At 36.6% G+C, this 19,896-nt stretch overlaps 1 protein-coding gene across 3 annotated transcripts in view; it reads right to left on the bottom strand.

Moving 5' to 3' along the window:
• Nucleotides 1-19,896, bottom strand: part of myo1d (myosin 1D) — a 113,469-nt gene that overhangs the window by 74,888 nt on the left and 18,685 nt on the right. For all 3 annotated transcript variants that reach the window (XM_044103193.1, XM_044103194.1, XM_044103192.1), the window contains 10 exons: nucleotides 12,153-12,361; nucleotides 11,645-11,738; nucleotides 10,065-10,230; nucleotides 9,286-9,339; nucleotides 8,558-8,653; nucleotides 7,830-7,946; nucleotides 6,293-6,496; nucleotides 5,742-5,887; nucleotides 5,532-5,646; nucleotides 4,580-4,750 (listed from right to left, as the gene is read on the bottom strand). In XM_044103193.1, the coding sequence (XP_043959128.1) occupies nucleotides 4,580-4,750; nucleotides 5,532-5,646; nucleotides 5,742-5,887; nucleotides 6,293-6,496; nucleotides 7,830-7,946; nucleotides 8,558-8,653; nucleotides 9,286-9,339; nucleotides 10,065-10,230; nucleotides 11,645-11,738; nucleotides 12,153-12,361 (1,372 nt within the window). The remainder of the gene's footprint in view (nucleotides 1-4,579; nucleotides 4,751-5,531; nucleotides 5,647-5,741; nucleotides 5,888-6,292; nucleotides 6,497-7,829; nucleotides 7,947-8,557; nucleotides 8,654-9,285; nucleotides 9,340-10,064; nucleotides 10,231-11,644; nucleotides 11,739-12,152; nucleotides 12,362-19,896) is intronic.

Raw genomic sequence — 19,896 nt, 5'->3', positions numbered from 1 at the left:
CACAAACTGTCATTCACATCCGCTGTTTCAGAGTGGTAGCAGGATGTAGGGGTAAAGTCTAGTCTAGTCTCCGGGGTGAGGTTCTCAAAAACCTGTTGTAATCTGGGTGAACCGGCCCTTTAAATATAAATTACTACCAGTAATTCATATTTAAGAGTTTTCCTTTTATGTTTCAAAGGTATCTTCCACCAAGATGTCTGTTGAGATGGAAATGACCTTACCTACAACACCAAGGGTAATCATGCTTGGTAAGAGGAATATTTTCTATCACTATAATTGTTTTGTAGCAATGTATGTAATAGTTATGGTAGTCTGTACTTTTACTCACTAGCGTTAGCCTGACAAGGGTTTGTCTATTTTAGGAAATAGCTTGATGTCTGCAACCCGGTGGATGGTCAGTATGGAGGAGAAGGTATTTTTCGAACCTGAGCAACTACATGACTTTGCGTCCTTGCTGTCTTTTTGGGTCATATTATGACTTCAATCTGGAGTATCAGGAGTCAGCATCCACCACGCTGGAGATGATACAACGGTAAGTACTTTACACCAAGCCATTTATGAATTAAATTTAATGACAGTTTGACTGATGATGAAGAACCATAGCTGATTGCTGTATTGTATGTCTTCATTTAAAAAAATACAATTAATATATTTTATTTCTGTTAAAAGATTTTTTGTGAGGATCAATCCAGATGTTGGTACCAAATGCACAGCCAAAGTCAGTACAAGCTGCAAGACGGGAAGTCTTGTCAAGAGGAAAGTAGTCAGTGTCAACTCCCGGATCAACACCTTCCTTCAACGACTCGCTGAATTTGAATAGAGGACTTCCAACTAGGTAAGCATTTTACCAAATGTTTATTATTTTATTGTCTTTTCCTCCTATCTTGCATGTTCTGACTTTACTTTAGGCTTTTTAATATGATTTTAATGATTATTTATAAATGGCATGTGATTCCTACACAATAGCCCTTTAGAGTAGCCTGCATCTTTTCTGTGTCCGTGGTAAAAAGTGGATGTCGCTGCATCTCTTACTAAATCACAGAAATGTATGTGTGTAGTCGTTTAATTGAGGTGTTTTTTTTAATATTATGCAGTTTTCAGTTTATTAGGCACACCTTTGCAGTAATCCATCAGCACCAACAAAATGACTGAAAAGATTGTTATGACATGTTGTATTTCATCGTCTCCTTGGGCACATTTGCAGGGTCTCAATACAGCAATGCATAATCGTTTGAATTAGTGAAGACTGACTGACTGCTTTTGCCATAAACAATCCAAAAACCTGAAGTGAAGCCAGTCCTGCTCATTCTTTATGCAGCTTCTATTATCACTTCAGTGTAATTGATTTTTTTTTAAAAGAAATTATCAACTTAATGCTGCTTTATGCCAATGATTTTATGCATTTGGACATTGTCAGTCAGCTTAATTTGTCAGCCTTCCTGTCGATTTGAAAATGTAGATAACTTCCTGACCATCTCATGACCTCCCACATCGTCTGTCTTATTCTTTACAGTTCAGCTTCCACAAGATGGATCCCACTGATTTTGTTTGACAAATGGAATAAAAGTTCTTCTGATGTAGGAAATGCATCTGATATAACAATATTTATTGATATGAATGCTTACCATATAGTACATTATCGCACTTGCACTGTTATTGTGATGTATTGTGTAACAGAGCACATTTAAGCTACTGTTTTCTGACAATGCAGCCTCTGCTGGTTTTTTAAATGAAGTATATTCTATATATTTTTAAAAGTCAGTCTTTAATAGTTTATGGCTTGTACTTGATGCACACATGTTCATTTTGCTACATACATGTGCCATAAAAAAATTGACATGACCTGTAGTGTGTTCTATGGTTTTGTTGTTTTATAGCACATTATATTGTATTGTGACATTGTTCTTTATGACATTGTGAATATATAAATGGATTTTATTTCAACAAATCTGCTGAAAATAAATACCTGTTTTTATTCACAGTACTTGGACTAAAATTTCTTTTGTGAAACTTTTCGGTTTATGGTAAAATATTCTTGTATTAAAAAATGTAAACTTTAATTTACAGTAAAACTGACATTATGTTGTGAAACAAGTTTACAGTAGACCAGCTTTACTATAAAATACATTTACAGTTTTATGCTATAAACTACATTTACAGTAAAGCAGTTATAACTGCAAAGCACACTCACAGTAAAAATTAACTGTGAAATATCATAACAGTAAAGGTACCGTAGAATGGTAATTACAGTAACCTACTGGCAACACTGTTGCCAGTAAGGTACTGTAGAATGTCAATTACAGTAACTTACAGGCAACACTGTTGCCAGTAAGTTGCCAGTAAGTTACTGTAGAATGGTGATTACAGTAACTTACTGGCAACACTGTTGCCAGTAAGTCGCCAGTAAGTTACTGTAGAATGGTGATTACAGTACCTTACTGGCAACACTGTTGCCAGTAAGGTACTGTAGAATGGTGATTACAGTACCTTACTGGCAACACTGTTGCCAGTAAGGTACTGTAGAATGGTGATTACAGTACCTTACTGGCAACACTGTTGCCAGTAAGTTACTGTAATTACCATTCTACAGTAACTTACTGGCAACAGTGTTGCCAGTAAGTTACTGTAAAATTACAATAAAAAGTCTAACAGTGTAGAAAACCTAACAATAGATTAACCGTCTTCTCAAGAGATTAAATATGATGTCTTTGACATATATCAGTGTAGAAGAGTTTAAAACCCAAGCGAAAGTTATAATCCAGCAATGAAAAAAAAAAGAATATCATTTGAGTGGCTACCAGCCAAAATTACTTCAAGAGTTTCTAGTCAAAGATGGTGGTGCTAATGTGATGGTCAGAGACTGTTTTACTGCTTCTGGACTTGCTGCTATAGATAGATTTATGAATTTTGCTATCAAGCAGACAATCTTGAGGTTATCAGTTCCCAAATGCCTGATAGCAGCAGTTGCCACCAACAGGGACACAACCAGTACATACAGTATCAACACAAAAGTGAGTACCGGTAAACCCCTTGCATTTTTGTAACCATTGTATTTTGTTTTCTCATGCGGCATTGCATGCAAAGTAGTCAGTGCACAGCTGGTATACCAGTGTAACCCTTATCAATTATTCTTTTATTCATATAATAGAGTCAAATTAATTTTAAAGCAAAAAACCTGTCTGTATTCACACTCAACATAAAAAAGATTTACACCTTCAGGATTTATTTTCACTGAAAAAGTGAACAACTCATACGACTATTTAACAAAAAAAAGTTAATTCACAGCAACATTGTGCAGGAAAAGGACTTCAAACAGAACAGCAAACAAAAAGGTTTCCAGACAATATCGATTCATGCAGATATTAGTTCCAGGAAGCACCGGCAGGATAAGTGTATTCTGAAACCCTGCAGGTCTTTGAAATTCCAGCAGGACGGAGCAGGTCAGAGAGCAGCAGAAGAAGAGTGATATTGAAGAGCATATCGACTCGTGGATGAAAGGAGGAAAGGAAGCTTCAGGGATCAATAAACCCTGCAGTACAATCTTTACGTCAGTCCGTCTGTATTCACAGCTCCCTGTGACATGGGGCAGTTTTTTCACTCTGAACTATGTTGGGTACCAGGTACTGAACTATGGTGGGCCTGCTGGGCGTTTTTGCTTCACATGGGAACATGAAGCCTTTGAACAGTTTTTGGCACAGCCTGTTGATTTATATATTTCAGTTCACAGCTTCCCTCTCACACACTCACACACGCACACATGCTGTCAAAAGTCAATCCAACTGCATCAGCATTATCCTTTGCTCTCCTTCTCACTTAACGTTAGCTCCCCTGTATGGCTCTCCTCATAAATCTGTAAATATGTCTCCTCCACTCTCCTATAGGCTGATAGTGACATCACTTGTGCAAATTGTTGAGTCAGAGTAACAAAAAACAAATCCTGACAGTTGTTGCCCCCTGGTGTTCAGAAAGTAGACTGCAGCAGACCTCCAGTCAAAAAAAAATATAAAAATCTGTAGAATGAAATCTTAACTTCTGCCCCCGGCAGAGCTTTTTGTGTCATATATCGTCTAGATCAGAGAAGATGACATGTCGCAAACAAAAATGAATAACAAGAGATTTGGCTTAGCTTTGGTTCGTGAGTCTGATGACACCATTAGTATGAATTAGACGGTGAACCTTCCTGTTTATTCAGTTTCCACTTACACCACTAAAAGCTACTTAACGAAAGGAGAAACCTGCCCTCTGCTGTTCTTGGAATATTACAGCCACATCAAGGATGTGAAAAAGCTAGTATTCTGTATCGAGATGATTTTATGAGGGTAAACATTTCACATTGAATAGATATGGATACTTAATGCATTTGGACAAGAACAGTCATTGCAATGTAGCACATAGCTCACGAGAAAGGTAAAACGAAGGGAACAGTGTGAGGGGTCAGATATCCAATCAGGTTCAAACACAAAACTACGAAAAGGCAAGACGGCTTTGGCATTACTCAACTCCGAAGAACAAAGAGTCACAAACTATAAACAAAAAAAACAAAAAAACATGATTAATATCTGCAGCTCATTCTTCCTACCTTGCGGCTTGTGAAGTGGGCGTGCTTGGCCAGCTTGACGTTCAGTCCCTGCAGGAAGACCTCATCCGTGACTTTGCCCACATTCATGCAGGCTTCATCCAGAACAGAGAAGATGCCTTTATGCTGCTGCTCCACCAGGTCAACAATAATCTGGTTGTTGAAGTAATCAATCTACAAAAAAGGAGACCAAGGACTGAGGTGAATTCAGTTTGGAAAACAGAAATGTACAAATTATTACATGATAAAAGTGCAAACCAAACACAAAAGAAAAAAAACAAAACACCAGAATTAAAGGTTTTTGCAGCAAAATCTCGAGTAGAGACACATCAATCAATTGACCACAGATGTAAATCTCCTACTTCTCATCTGATCAGCAGCATCTAAATGTTGTTTTTTTAAATTCATTAAGTGCACGAATAACTCCAACTTTCTATTTACATTACTGTGTCACCTGTAAATTACTTCTGGGTCTTAGGAACCCCCTTTTATAGGGTCCTGAGATGGCTCTCTCACACACCCACTGTTTGGAAGAAAACCCAGCAGTGTGTACTTCTTGTGAAAAGCCATGAAGAGCCATTATTCTTCTCTTATCTTGTTATATTTTTTAAAATGTTAAAAATATGTTTAATAATGCAAATAATTTTAAGTTTTAGGTATTCAGATGCCATTTTAGATTTAGATGAGATTGGTGAGAAGCCACCTTCTTTCCCATTTGGGACTGTTGACATCAGGGGCTTTCCTGATTATTTGTGAATCTTGATTTTGTTATTTCTTGTTTTTCCAACGTTTGACAACGCCTGCTGTTTCTCTTGACGGCATGGCGGCAGTGCTTTGAAAACTTCTAACGTGTCTGACGACCAGTGCTGTTGGCTAAACTCAATAGCCAATTGCTTTAAGGATGGAAGGTAAATTCTACACAAACAGGTTAATATGAAAGCAAAACACATCATACATGTTTCCAGGGGATGCCTTCTCTCTGATACTCCTCCTGCTCCTGCTTCAGAACCAGCTGAATGAAGAGTTGCTGCAGTTTTTCATTACAGTAGTTGATGCAAAACTGCTCAAAGCTACAAAAAAATAAAAAATAAAAAAAAACATAAAATGAATTGTGAAATATTGACTGACATAAATGCAAACCATTTTTTTCCACATTTCTCTTCACCTGTTGTTCTGGAAAATTTCAAACCCATAGATGTCCAACACTCCGATGACCGTGTTCTTTCCATGGACTCTGGCGTCATAATTTTTCACCTCAATAATGTCATTGATGCGTCCAACAATCCAGCAGAACAGACGCTCGTACATCGCCTGGTGAAAATGTAAAATGTTGAGGGAAATAATGCTGTGCTTGTTTTTGCTCAGATTATCTCAGGGCACAAACGCTTAGCAACAACCGAGTAACCGGAATGAAAAGTGTCAAAACATCAATGAGTCAGTTTTTTTTTTTGTTAGCAGCTTCACTGCGCTGGTCTTGCAACTGCCTCCAGGAACTGCACCCTCCAAAACACTGTGACTCATATGTTACTGTGAACTACGATAAGCAGAATCATAAGTACGTAACACAAAGCAACGAGTGAAATGTCACAACCCTGCAGGCACATGTAGACCTCTGTTGTTTTAATCTCTTTAGTGCTGCTACAAAAAAAAAAACAAAGAAAAAAACACACACACACACACACAAAAGGGTCACCAGAACTGATGCCCAGAAATAACCTTTGCAAGAGCGTCTCGGCCATAACTGGCCTCCTGTGTGGTGTGCTGTTTTTCAATGACGTCTCGACCAGTTGCCACTGTGCGATACAGCAGAGCCTTCTCCACACTTTCCTCCTTGGTGGAAAGGAGCTCCCTAATCACAGAGACAAGCTTTGTGTTCTCTATCAGGGTAACATCACCATCCACTCCAAAAGTCAGGTTTCCCTGCAGGACAGATCAGAGAACGTGGGTTCATTAACGTTTTGTTTTTTTCCTGTTTAAGTAAGAACTTCTGAAAAATAAAAAATCTTATGTTCTTGCGAGAAATAGGAAACTAAAACAATAATTTATCAAAGCAACTACAACATGCCACTGGCAAGTCTAATAGATGAAATAATGAGTTATGTGCCTACACTATCTACTCTATTCAGATTTTACTATATCATTTCAAACCCTCCAAAACATAAAAATGAAATAAACAAGACATTTACAGAAGTTTCTTAGTTCAATATCCTATATTTAGCATCCCTATTACAGGTAAACAAATACCATAATGTTTGATTAGCTCAGTAAAACTGTAATGTTATAGTTATATTTATACATATACAAAGTGTTGACTTCCTCAACATCCGAATTCATTACAGTGCTGTTAATTTTATGACCAGATATTTGATTTGGCTCACATCATTTTACACTAGCCTGATAAGACATCTGATTACTTGATTATGTAAATGCTTAAATTTTCCAGCTTGTTTCTGGTTAATAAAAAGAAAAAAGAAAAAAAAACAATAACAGCAAAAACTACATTTTGTATTTCTTGGTGTCTAAAGTACCAATAATGCTTCTGAGGTAGCAGGACAACATTTTACGTCACACTTCTACTACTTTGTAGTTCATGTATGCGACTCTCCTCTTTTGTCCTGGTCCACATCACAAAAGTCCACATCTACTGTCTGGTGGCGGATAATTTAACAAAATATTTAGAAGCATTTTCTGACAAAATGTTTTTTGCCGTTTAGTCAAACATTGTTAAAACTCTTGAGTAATGGTTTTGAATTTAAAACTTTACAGTTTACTTATTTTTATGAGTATTTAAATTATGAAACTGCTCGAGTTTTAAAACATAATTTCTCTATTTTTTTATTTGTAGGCACTGTAATAATTATTATTAAGCGTTTCTTTTTTCAACAGTTTGTCTAATGAGTCTTACATTTGCTTGTAATTACTTGGAGTAAATTAGCATGGAGGGAGGTTAGGGGAAAAAATATTCCCATGATAAGGGGCACAGTGTTCTGTTGGTACCTTTTCTCGTTATTTGTTGGGTAAGATAACAAACGTAATAAGTCCTTTATTCTTATAATGCCAAAGTCTGACATTTACAAAAGGAAAGTCCAACAATCAACCTTTAAGGAGAATGTGTCTAGGAGTGACTGAGCAGTATAACTGAAATTAAATCTGTCCTTTCCAGTTTTTTTTTTGTTTTTTTTTGTAGCAAAGATAGCAAAAGGAAAAAGCTTGCCAACCACGATGAAGAGGATTGAGGTTTTCTGTGTATTACCAGATGCAGGATGGTGGCCAGGATCTTGTAAACAGTCTGAATCTCGTCGACTGTGAACCCAATTACTTTCATGGCGTCGGCTACAGCTTTGAAATCAGCGCTGTCATTGATGCCAGACTGCAAAAAGATAAAAGAAAACAAAAAAAAAGAACATGCTTTAGGCACGTTGACTAAATCATTCAAAGAACAAAAAACAAAGTGTTCTTGGTTCAACATTTATTATTTTTATAAACCTGAACAGGGGATCAAATATTTGTAATATCTTCCCACTGAATGTTGCGGTCTATTCGTTTTTTGAAGGCTGGATTTCTAGTTCAGCTGTTAATTAAATTACAGATGTCCTGGAAATTAAAACACAAGCTGCTTAGACACAGAGTGGAAAGCTACACCTCAGCTGTTTGGCTGTGCTGTGCTGCATGGCATCAACTAATTGGATGCTGGACAGTGTTTTGGTTCCATGTTGTTCTTAATCATTTGACTCATTCAACAACAGAGAGAGCAGATCTGAAAAAATAGGTCTGGAAAAGGATCAAGCTCTATGTACAGAAACTCTGCCTGAAGGGTCACTACATTTCTGTTCCTAAAACCCAATCATATAGCTTTAAATGTAGATTTACTTTCCATGCCCTACAATATAAAAATTAATAAATAATAAGAATTAGGAAAAATGTGGTTTTAAGTATGATAACTTGTAGATTATACATATGTGAACAAAGAGTCTGAAATACCTTAATCTGGCCTCCAACTTTTATGTAGTTGTAAGCCGTTGGGTCTTTTTGAATGTGAAGAGAGCGTAAGAGGGAATCTGGACCTCCTTTCAGCAGCTAGTAAAAAAAAAAAAAAAAGCATATTTTGGTTGGAAAACATCAGATTACATTTTTTAGTGGAGTATTACTGAATGAACTGAAACTTTGTTAATCTTAGGAATAAAGTGCATGAAGCAGAAGAGTCTCATTACTAAATAATCTGTGGATACAACTGAACTATCAACAAACATCCACAAGAATCACTTTATATACTCCTATAAATAGGGACAAGAGGATTCTTACTGACTCATGATGCAGATTTTGGTGCTTACCATATTGAAAGAAGTCCCGGGAGGTTATGTTTACATTTAATGGTAATACAGTGAATTTCCTTTTAAATGATTTATAACACAGACCTTTCTGCTTTTCATGGAATTATTTACCACATCTACAATTCTCTAGGACTTTTCCTTTTCATATGCTGCACTTGATGTAATTGCAGTGGTAAAACTAGTTGCCAGACTGGTCCTGCAACCAGTTTAGAATATATATAGATATGCGCAACAAAGCCGAGTTAAAAGTAAAAAAAAAAACAAGTCAATATTCCCATGGTTATATCAAACGTAAAAAAAAACAAAAACAAACAAGGAAGCTTGTGCAACAGAATACAGAGTTCATGCAAATCCAAACAGGTCTGCAAATATAATTACCTGGTAGAATGAGTGGAAGCTCCTCTCGCCTTCCTGCTGGAAAATTACCCTGGACTATTTTAGGAGGAAGAAAAATAAACAGCTTGGTTAAGTCACAACATCATAAATTGAACTCAACAATGGTCTTCCTGTTCATCACTGATGCTAAACATAAAGATAGTCTGAAATGTGTAGAAGATCTTTGGAAAAGCATTCAAACCTCTTGAGTATTCACCAGCACAAATTGCAATGGATTTTATAAGCATTTCATGTGAAAGATCATCAAAAAGTGTGGCATGCATTTGTATTCAGCACACACAGTGTGTAATGTAGATCTATATCTGTACACTGTATGACCGAACCACACACCATGCAGGGGACACAGTGAACAAGCGGAAGAAGCTTCTCAGGTTAAATGAGGCCAAATAAAAAAAATACAAATTCTGGACTCTTAGTTTTCTAGAAAACGAACACATGATACATGGCAGTGACAGCATCATGCTTTGAGGATACTTTTCTTAATTATGGAAAGGTTAATGGGAAAATGATGGTGTAGTCTTTTGTGTCCAAGAACACAAAAGACTTGAAAATGGAGTGATGATTTATCTTCCTCCAGGATAAGAACCCCAAACAAGAAGTCAAAGCTAAACTTTAATGATTTATGTCACCTCAAATCCATATATCTGAATGGCTTAGTCAAAGTTCAGACCTAAATCCAATTGACAGGACTTGAAATTTGGTCTTAACAAATCTTTTTATTCCAACCCAAGGTGTCCCATTTTGATATCCTACCACCCCACCTTCTCCAGTAGGTAGTTGTTGATGTGGCCCCCGATGGGATCTCCTTTGAAGTCAAAGTTGATGTCCATGTATTTGCCAAAGCGGCTGGAGTTGTCATTGCGGTTGGTTTTGGCGTTTCCAAAGGCCTCCAGGACACAGTTGGATTTCAGCAGCATGTTTTTTACTCTGTGAAACGGGAAGGTGGTACAGAGAAAAAAAATGACTCAAACATCATCAGTAACATCTTCATATCACAAGTGTACAGTGTTCAAAAACACAGCAGTCTAGACCTAAAATGTATTAAGCATTGCATCTGTGCTCATCCACCTAACAGCATGGTGTTTACATTACATTGTTAATGTGATGACTCAGTTTAGAACGTCATGCATATTAACAATGTTCCAGGTCCCACAGCATGAATGGTGCTCCACCATACCTCACAGTAGGCATAAGGTCAGTTAAAGTCAATCCATTGCTGCTAAATCTGTGAGCTGCCAAGTAAGATACAGACAGCACAGGAAAGGATTAATATTTAAGAGTAAATCAGCTCTGCAGCTTAAGAGTTTGATAACGACAGACAGTTCAAGAGACCACATAATTGTGAAAAATTTGTTGCTTCTGATAATGGATGGGTCACAATAAAGTGTACCAAGACAGAACAAATCATTGAACTTGACCCAAAAATCCTTTATTGTAAACCACATTTTGAGATAAAGAACTGTACTTTGTACCATTGATTTTAAATGCTCACATATATCCTTCTGGCATAACATAAGATGCAAAATATAATGACAAATAGGTGAGCTCAGAACAGCAGAGGAGTTTCACAACTGGAAGCCTGGAGTCCCACCATCTATGTAGATGACTCTGACATTTACTTCCTACTTAAGCATTGAGGCAAAGCATGTGATCTTTTCATCCTGTGGCCTCTCTACAGGATACTGTGATAAGCAAAAATTCTTCTGTAATGTTTTGGGGAGAACAACAATGAGTTTGATGTGTTAACTTGGTCTACCAAAATATTTGGGCCAGACACCACAACGAACCTTTAGGGGTTTAGTGGAGTCCAATCCTTGATTGTTATTTTGGCTGCAAAATGGGCCCAATAAACCCCCAACACAAAGCTATGCTTCCTCAGTCTGCTGTGTGTTACCAGCACTTTGTATTTTCCAATATTTAATCTGTGATGTCTACCTTTCAGCCTCCTATCTGACGTTTTGTTTGCTTTGCAAAAAGCTCTACTTATCTCCTTTATATCAATCCAGGTTAATTACACCCTAAAACATAATTGATTGTTCTGTACTGTGGAGCAATAACATCTTTTTGTGTTTTAAAGGCAAACACCAGCTGCTCAGTTACCTGAGACAATGACAACACCTTGCTGGGCCGTAACTTTATCCGACAGTGATGCAAGAGCCTTGATGTAAGGCAGTAACCATTCCAAGAAGATTACAACAACTCCTTGAAAACAATGAAAGCAATCGGACGACTGAAGCCAAATTTATTCCTACTGAACGTGTCTAGTTTCCACAAATAAAATCAAAGCAAGAGAGTAATCCAACAAAACAAAATCCATATTTCCTCCCCAAACCCAGCTCACCTTTCAACTTCCGCTCTTTGATTAGGGTTGGTAATAGCAGCTATGTATTGCATTATGTACTTGCTGGCCTCGGTTTTTCCTGCACCACTTTCCCCTGCAATAAAAAGAAAGAGATAAATATATAACCATAAAGTATTTCTGGCATTGATGGCCCTGCAGTGGTTTGCATGGCTTGCAAATCAACTGAACTGCTTATAATGTTAAAACAGTTGTAAATCAGTCCTTTAGGCACTTTTGGGTTTCTTTTTGGTAATTTTCTTTTACTTTGTAAACCTTCCAAACAGTTTAAGATTTAAAGTTTCTCAATTCCTTCTTTCTCCACAGAGTGGTGCTTTATCCTCCTCAGCATTGCTAATGGCCAAACAGAATATTAATCTGACAAACAGTCAAAAGTTTTACACTAAATGCCAAGAAAACACAATATATTTTAAAGTAACCATGTGAAATTAAAATGTAAAAAAAAAAAAAATTAAAAGTGTTTTTGTGATTCTTGAACTTCCCATTGTACCTGAGATAACAATACAAGTGTCTTTGTTCCTTCTCTTCATGGCTTTGTAAGCAGCATCAGCAATGGCGAAAAGGTGTGGCGGCCTCTCGTATAGTTCACGACCTTTGTACTGCTCTACGGTGTCCCGGCTGTAGATGTTCATGGCACGGTACGGGTTCACCGACACCACCACCTCACCAATGTAGGTGTAGATCCTCCCCTTCTCAAACCTGGAGGGAATAAAAATATTCTCACTTAAATAACGGCAAGTATAAGCAGATGAAACAGAAATGTTCTTAAAAGAAAACAGCAAAAGAAACACTTCTGACAATTTTGGCATGATTGGTTCTCACACCATACCATAGATTGGTTCTTTTTATAAGCATATTTGTGAGCCTGCCTCTTTATTATTAACTTGAATCTAATTTCAGATTCTTGGATAACTTTTCTTCAGGTTCACTTTGAAAATGAGCTATTATTGTTACAGGTTAATTTTCTAAACTACAAAAAAGTAACTGTTAGGGAAGCTCAAATATGAAAATTGGACTGGTGTAGATATCCAATAGTAACACCAGTGTTATGCTAAATTTAGCAATACTTTATTTTATAAACTTTTTTTTATCTGATTACTCAATTAATCATAGGAATAATCGATAGATTACTCGATTACTAAAATATTCGTTTCCTGCAATCATTAAATAGATTTTGTTTGATTTATTTTTGTTAATTTAATAAGTCTTTATGTAAATACAGAAAGGTTATGGCATGGCCATATCTTGGCCTATATTCATAATAGTTATTTTTTTCACACCTTTCTCTTACAGAGAATCAATATGCTCATATACTCCTGATGTACCAGACATTTACACACTTTCCCATCTCACTTTCTGCCTCCATCTGTGCGTGCTCTCCACTCCCAGACTCATGCAACCTTTCTATTCCTACATTTCTCCCAACATGAGGCTGCCAGGCTGACTTCCTTCCTGTCCAAGCGCTGCTAGCATCCCCACTTCTCTCCGCAGAAGAATGGTGCCTTTCTTCACAGCTGCCAAACCTCTGCTGCTGCTTTGCAAAGAAGGCCAAGACATTATTATTTTTGAGACATTCTTAATAGCTCAGTGTAAAGCTTTTGTGACTGAAGAAGTTCCATACAAACTAAACGGAGCATGACTGTTGTTTCCAAAAAAAGATGTTCATTTTTTTCCCCGAAAACCAAATGCTGACTCAAGTACTAAATGAAAAGATGTAGCTCTTTATGGTCTGAGTTTGCTGCAATTAGCAGATTTGATATCATTGATGTCCTCAAACATCAAGCTAAATTATCCACATCACTGTGTATGAGACTGTTGACAGAAGGCCGTGGAACTAATTAGTCACAGGTTCTTAAAATATAAGTCTTGGCTTTTGCAACCGGTTATTTTTACTCGTTTTGACTTCACACTTTGCTTGGTTCTACATTTAAAAACAAAACTAGCAAAAACGAGAAGTAACAAACAGGAAACAGAGCACCTACAGTAAATCAGTAAGATTAGCTCAGATGAGCACATCCTTGTTTTTGAGGGGTGAAGATGACACAGGATGCTGGTGCGTCTAGGACAGTGAGGACATATATGCCCATGTAAGGTTTGAGTGCAAAATATAGCTCGTCAGAGCTACAAAGGACGTGTGATACATTTGAAACCTTTTTTTTTTTTTCAATGAAGCTTGGCGTCCAGCAACGCATTAAATCCTAATCATTCTGTCCATGTTTCATCACTTAAAATATAGGGATGAAAATTTAATTTTACACACATTTAATTATTCACTGCATTCTGAAAATTTTACATTACACCATTAACTCACAGGGGTAAGAAAAAATTTAGGCTTTTTTCTTTTTTTAAATCAAAGCAAGCTCAAGATTTACATTGTTCTTCCAGATTTTATGGGAGGATAGAGAGATGATAGATCTCTGATAAACTGATACATTGATGGATAATGGACAGACTAATGGGGACAGATTAATTGCCAATAGAAAACCAGACTGTTGTATAAAAAAATAAAATGATAGATGGATAAATCACCAGTAAAAGCATGGATTGATGTATATTTTATAGTTTTATACTTTTACAGACCTAAAAATAAACTGGTTTTAATCAAATTCCAGACTTTTCTAGCCTCTTGAGTAACTCTGGAAGCATCTCTGCATAATGCTGCAGACGTAACAGGCATTTAGCCTTTTAAATTGAACAGATCATGATTATCTGAATGTACTGTGTAGAACAATAATCAAGGCTTCATAGGTCTCCAACCCTGTAAACTACAGCGGGTTTGACATGACCTTCTGCACAAATTGTATGATGCTGACAAACCTATAAAATATGTACTTGTTTTGAATACATTCAGGGAAATTTGTTCTGTATGAGACAAAAAGATGAATACATTTTGTATTTTCTATCTCAACACAACTCTGAATTACAATGACAAAGCAACATGCAAACTCTTCCTCCGTGTTGCAGCAGAAACAGACTCATTGTGCCATTCCTCTCCCCAGGCTGAAGGCTGCTGTGTGCCAGCTCCATTGTTTATGTGTCAAACGGAGGTCTTTGTCTGACAGGGGTCCTCCATCTCCTCCAGTGTGAGCCAACACAATGAGCTGCCCACTTGAGCCTTATGCGTAATAGCTTCTGCTGGACTGTGGACAATGCTTTACATGAGAGGAGGGACGCATCTCAGATCCCTGTGCATAAGTAGAGGAGGTGACAGAGCCTGCTCTCAGTGATAAGATGTTTCAGCAGAATATGGAAGATCAAAGTGTCGAAATTCTGTGTTCAGAAACATAATAAATAAAAGTAACCACAAGAATCTTTTTTTTTTTTCCTCTACATAGTCAGTTTTCTTTGTGTCATCAATGGGCTAAAGTGGACTTGTCTTTTCGGAACCTTTGCTGTTGTCGGGTACCAAGAAAATACATTTAAATCAGCAGAGATCTGCTTTAGTAACAAAATTTGTTTCATGTTCTTTTAACTTGGATGTCAGTTGGTAGATCAAGATTGTTTTGCTTTAGATTACAAATAGAACAGAAAAACAAAACAAAAAAACAGAGATGAACTGAGAAATTTGCTTTTCATCGCAATGCGAGATCTGACCAGCCAGTGAGAAACTGAAAAATCAGATTTGCACCATACCAAGAACAGCCATGTTGTGCTATCAAAGCTTCTGAGTTTTGACGGTAAAGTAAAAAGTCAAAGGTAGCCACTTTCAGCATCAATTAGAGCAAGCACGGAAAGGCAAGTACTAGAGTCTGGTTACAATGAAATACAAGCTTTACTGTTCTGCTAAACAGTAAAGCTTGTTTTTGTCTTTTAAAAGAAAAAATTCTTTTAAAATTATTCCAATTGTTTAGAAGGATGCAGCTAAACTTTACTGACGAGCACAATATGTAAGAAAGAAATGAAGAAGATAATCCCTGATATTTACATGCATGTACTTCCCATTTTATAGTTTTGCATGTTATATACGACAAAACTGGCATTTATCAAACCTGCTGTATGCTGTTGCAGAACCAGAAAATTACCTAAACTAGTTCATTGTTTCACAACTTTAGAGCTGTCTTAATCAACCTACTTCCAGCTAGAATTTGTTCCACCTTTACAGATAACGCATATCAGTAATTAAATGAAACATGAGCAATAAACACACAGACTGTGTGGGCTAATGCTTACTGATCCTCACTTATGATAATTACTACAATTGTATAAAAAACTTTGAGCAACTGAACATCAGAGATGGTTTTTTTGGTGGGAATATTTGTGGGAATATTTATGCTACTGGGAGAGACAGTGTGTCATAGAGGTTTCAGTTATTTCTCCCAACAGACACGACACACTGGACAAACATTAATCCAACAGATCTGAGTTTATAAGCATCTGCTTAAAGTGTTTGTACGTTTCTTTATTCCTCTGAGAACTAGTTTGGATTGAGAGAACACACACAAGCAAAGAGTGAAATTAATCAGCTGAAGGCTTGAAACAGAGCTGGAGATCCATCTGTTGCACTCTGATTAAGGAGGATTTAAATGACACACAGGGCTGAACTTAGAAAATTATGAGTCAAAATAATGTCCCAGAATTGCTTTTTATAGATAAAGGAAAATGAAGCAGATTAAAGGTATTCCATATTTAAACCTATCTGAAAGGTGTTATTTTGGACTGTGTATAAAGCTGAATTAGCACAGCACGTCTGACGTTAATCTGGATCTGCTCTCATTTTTCAGTCTGTCCATCTGGGACTGAGAGTTTCATTATACTGCCTGACCTGTGATTTCCCTTTCTAAATCCCAGTCAGGAAACACGGGAGGATCAAACTGACAGAAGCAAAGGAGGAGGTTGAGAAAGGAATGAAGAGGTGAACCAGAGGGTATAAAGTGATTACATATAAACCTGAGTCATGCATTTTTGAAGTAAATGACTAATATAAGAGTTGAACTATTTTTATCTTATCTATGTTATTTGAGAAAATTAGAAACTCACCAATCCAGATTTTTTTTAATAATAAAATCAGAACTTAAAATATATTTTTTTACTCACTACGCTTGAGGAACAGAGTCACTGACACACAACCTAAAACTGGGTTTTACCAACTTAAAATATAGATAAAAACTAAAAAGAGTTGGAAGTTTACTTCTGATAGTTGAACTATTACTAGTTGAGTCGTGTACAACTTGTGCAATGTGCATTCTAGAGAAAGTAGATCACTGCCGGGATTTTCAAAAGAATACAAAAATTTTCAAATCAGCGTAATGCATAACAGAAGGTCTAAGCTGAAAAGATACATCTTGCTGTATTCCGCTTATCCATCCTGTTATCTTCTGAAGTGTTTGTTCTTTCTTGCTCTCTCACAGCCTTAATGAACCATACATATCTCCACATTAACATTCCTTTTTAAATAGCTTCGTACATCTGTGCTTCCTGAAAACAAGGAATTTAATTATTTTCCACAGTATCTGGGTAAACTACTCGCTCTATGCTGCAGTCTTTGTTTTCCATAAAACTGTACCAGAAAGACATTAATAGACTACCAAACATCTTAGCAATCTATGAATTAGTTCTTCTATTGATTGAGTAATTAAATAAACACAAATACATTATGATGCCATAGTCAATATTGAACATTGTTTATTCTTGAGATGGCTGCATAAGGTCTTAACCAGACTTCTTTACTGTTAAAATCTAAAACATTAAATCTAAAATGCTGGACTGTTTTCTCTTTTTTAACCACTTCCCATGTGGATTGCAGGATTTGCCTCATAAGAACAGAAGCCGTGCTAAGATCAAGTTTTAAAGCATTTTTTAAACTACTGGAAGTTTCACCATGTCAAGCAGTGAAGCAGGCAAACAGCAGAATAGTTCACCCATTATGACCAGAGAAGTACATGGAAGTCTGATTGTTAAAAAGTCACTTTTAAAGGTTAACACATAAACTCACACAATGCCTGGTGTTTCTAATCTATCCAGAAAACTCTGTCTGCCCTAAAAACATCAGAAAAACCCAAATACCACACACACAAGCTGCTGCTCAAACACGCACACAGCATGTAAACATACACGTCATGCTCGCCTCAGAATTACAGAGCAGAGCCAAACACAACCACTGTCTCCAAAATTGTTTGGGTGGGTCTCTGTAATGGTTAACTTGGGGAGGAGCAGCAGCGACTTGTAACATTTTCTCACCAACATGGCTCCATCACACCAGAAAAAAAAAAAAACAAGTCACCAACAACATCACACACAGAAAGATGTTTTATTTAAATGAGTAGTTTTGGTGAGTCGGTATCTGACCTTCAGAAGCCAGCAGTCAGACTATTGTAAGTTTAAAGAAGGAGTAAATTCTCATTGGGGAGTGAAGCAAACAGGACTCAGAGAATGACCCTAATGAGTTAATTTACATCATCAGAAGCAAGTTAAAGTTAATACTTCACAAGCAGCTTCAATGAATGCAATAATACACAGTTGTTTCTATTTTCTCAATAGAATAATGTGATTGTCACAGCACTGCAAAAGGAGTGGCTCCGTTTTCTTTATTAAAAGGTTTCACTGTGCAATTTGGCTCATAGCAACATCCCCCAATGGCCCCAAAAAAAACGTCATGTGGTCTGTAGGATCTCGAGTGACTCACAATTACGGTCCACAGTTATTGTTTTGGGATGTAACCAGTCAAAGCAGATTTGTGGCAAGATACATTCAGCAGGGCGAGGTCTTTTCCAGTCACACAGATATCCTGTGAAACCTTCAGTTTCTGCTGTGTTTGCAACTCTGATCCAGATGTCCACGACATTTTGTTGATGTTTGCAGTAAGTGAATTTGTTCTTCTGTTTGCCAACATTTCAATGAAAAAAATTTAATTGTTAACATAGAAATTGCCACCACCAAGCTACCTTCCTCATTTGATGCTATGTTTTTTATATATGAAGAGGTGAATTGGGGATGTTAGTGTAACGATACTAATAAGGATTTTGATGTGACAACATAAGCATTCTAAATCACTCAAGTTCTCTGAAGGCCTCAGATTTGTTGGGAAACGTTAGTGAGCAAACAGCATCCTGAAGACCACAGGACACTGCAAACAGGACAATTATGCCAAAAAAGGCAAGAAGAAAGCCATTGTTGAAAAAGTAGTAGTTGCTGTACTAGCATCAATTGCTATTTCAATACAAAAGGGTGAACTAAACAACGAATAATATTAAAGACAGAGTAAATAAATTCACAAGTAAATTAGATTCCTTAACTGAAAAGACAGTAAAAACAAAAAAAAAAAACCCCAAATTTGATGGTTAGATTATTAGAAATGTTTTCCACAATAAAAACAATAATAATTTGAAATCTGGAATCCATTACTGAACAAAAGCCATAAGGCATCCCTATTCAAAGTTGAACCCTGCCAAGTGTGGAAGAAGCAGCTTTAGTCAGATTAGGGCAAAATAAAATGGAGCCGTTTGGATCAAAGAATGTTCATGTTAAAGTTTGAGCTATTGTATAAAGAATGAGCAAAGACTGTGGTCCATAAAAGTTCACAATTCAGAGATTAAAATTTGCAAGTTCACCATAAAAAAAACTGTACAAAACACTGACTGATACATGCCATTCTTTTCAGATATATTTTTTAAAGAAATTAGGAAATCATGTGTTCTTTCATATTCACCTAATGTTACTTTGTGACTATTACAAGACATGAAAATGTTCAACAATCATCAATTACTTCCATGTTAAAGTAAAAACTAATTAAAAGATCTCATACACAATCAAAACCTAATAAGGAAGTTTAGCTCCACATAATCTAATACAGATTTTTGTTTTAAAAGGGATAACTGATAGCAAGTTAATGTTTATTAACAGTAAATTAATCAATAATATAAGCAACATATCTAAACTGCCCTACATTTCTATTATACAATAAAATCTGTGGCAGAGTTAGCACATGTTATCAGTGTGTGTTCAGGGTCGTTGTAGGAATGGGAATTATAAACTGCAGGGAGATAATCTGTGTCTGTTCCACTTTTATCTCAGAGTTCATCACTGCTTTTGCTGAGTGTAAACATCAGAAATGTTTAGGGTGTGTCCTGACGGCTGTATTGTAGAGAAAAATAATGACTATCCAAAACATTTGCTGCTTCTGCTTATTTCACAACTACAACTCATCTCAAAAGAACCAAAGCTATATGTCCAGACCAATGAAGGGTAGGCTGAAAATGAATAGCACATTATATACATACACTACACATAAAGAAGTG

This window comes from Gambusia affinis, linkage group LG20 (genome assembly GCF_019740435.1).
Source record: "Gambusia affinis linkage group LG20, SWU_Gaff_1.0, whole genome shotgun sequence".
NCBI lineage: Eukaryota > Metazoa > Chordata > Actinopteri > Cyprinodontiformes > Poeciliidae > Gambusia > Gambusia affinis.
The sequence above is the reverse complement of the archived record's forward strand: the minus strand, read 5'-3'. Positions and strand labels throughout refer to the sequence as shown.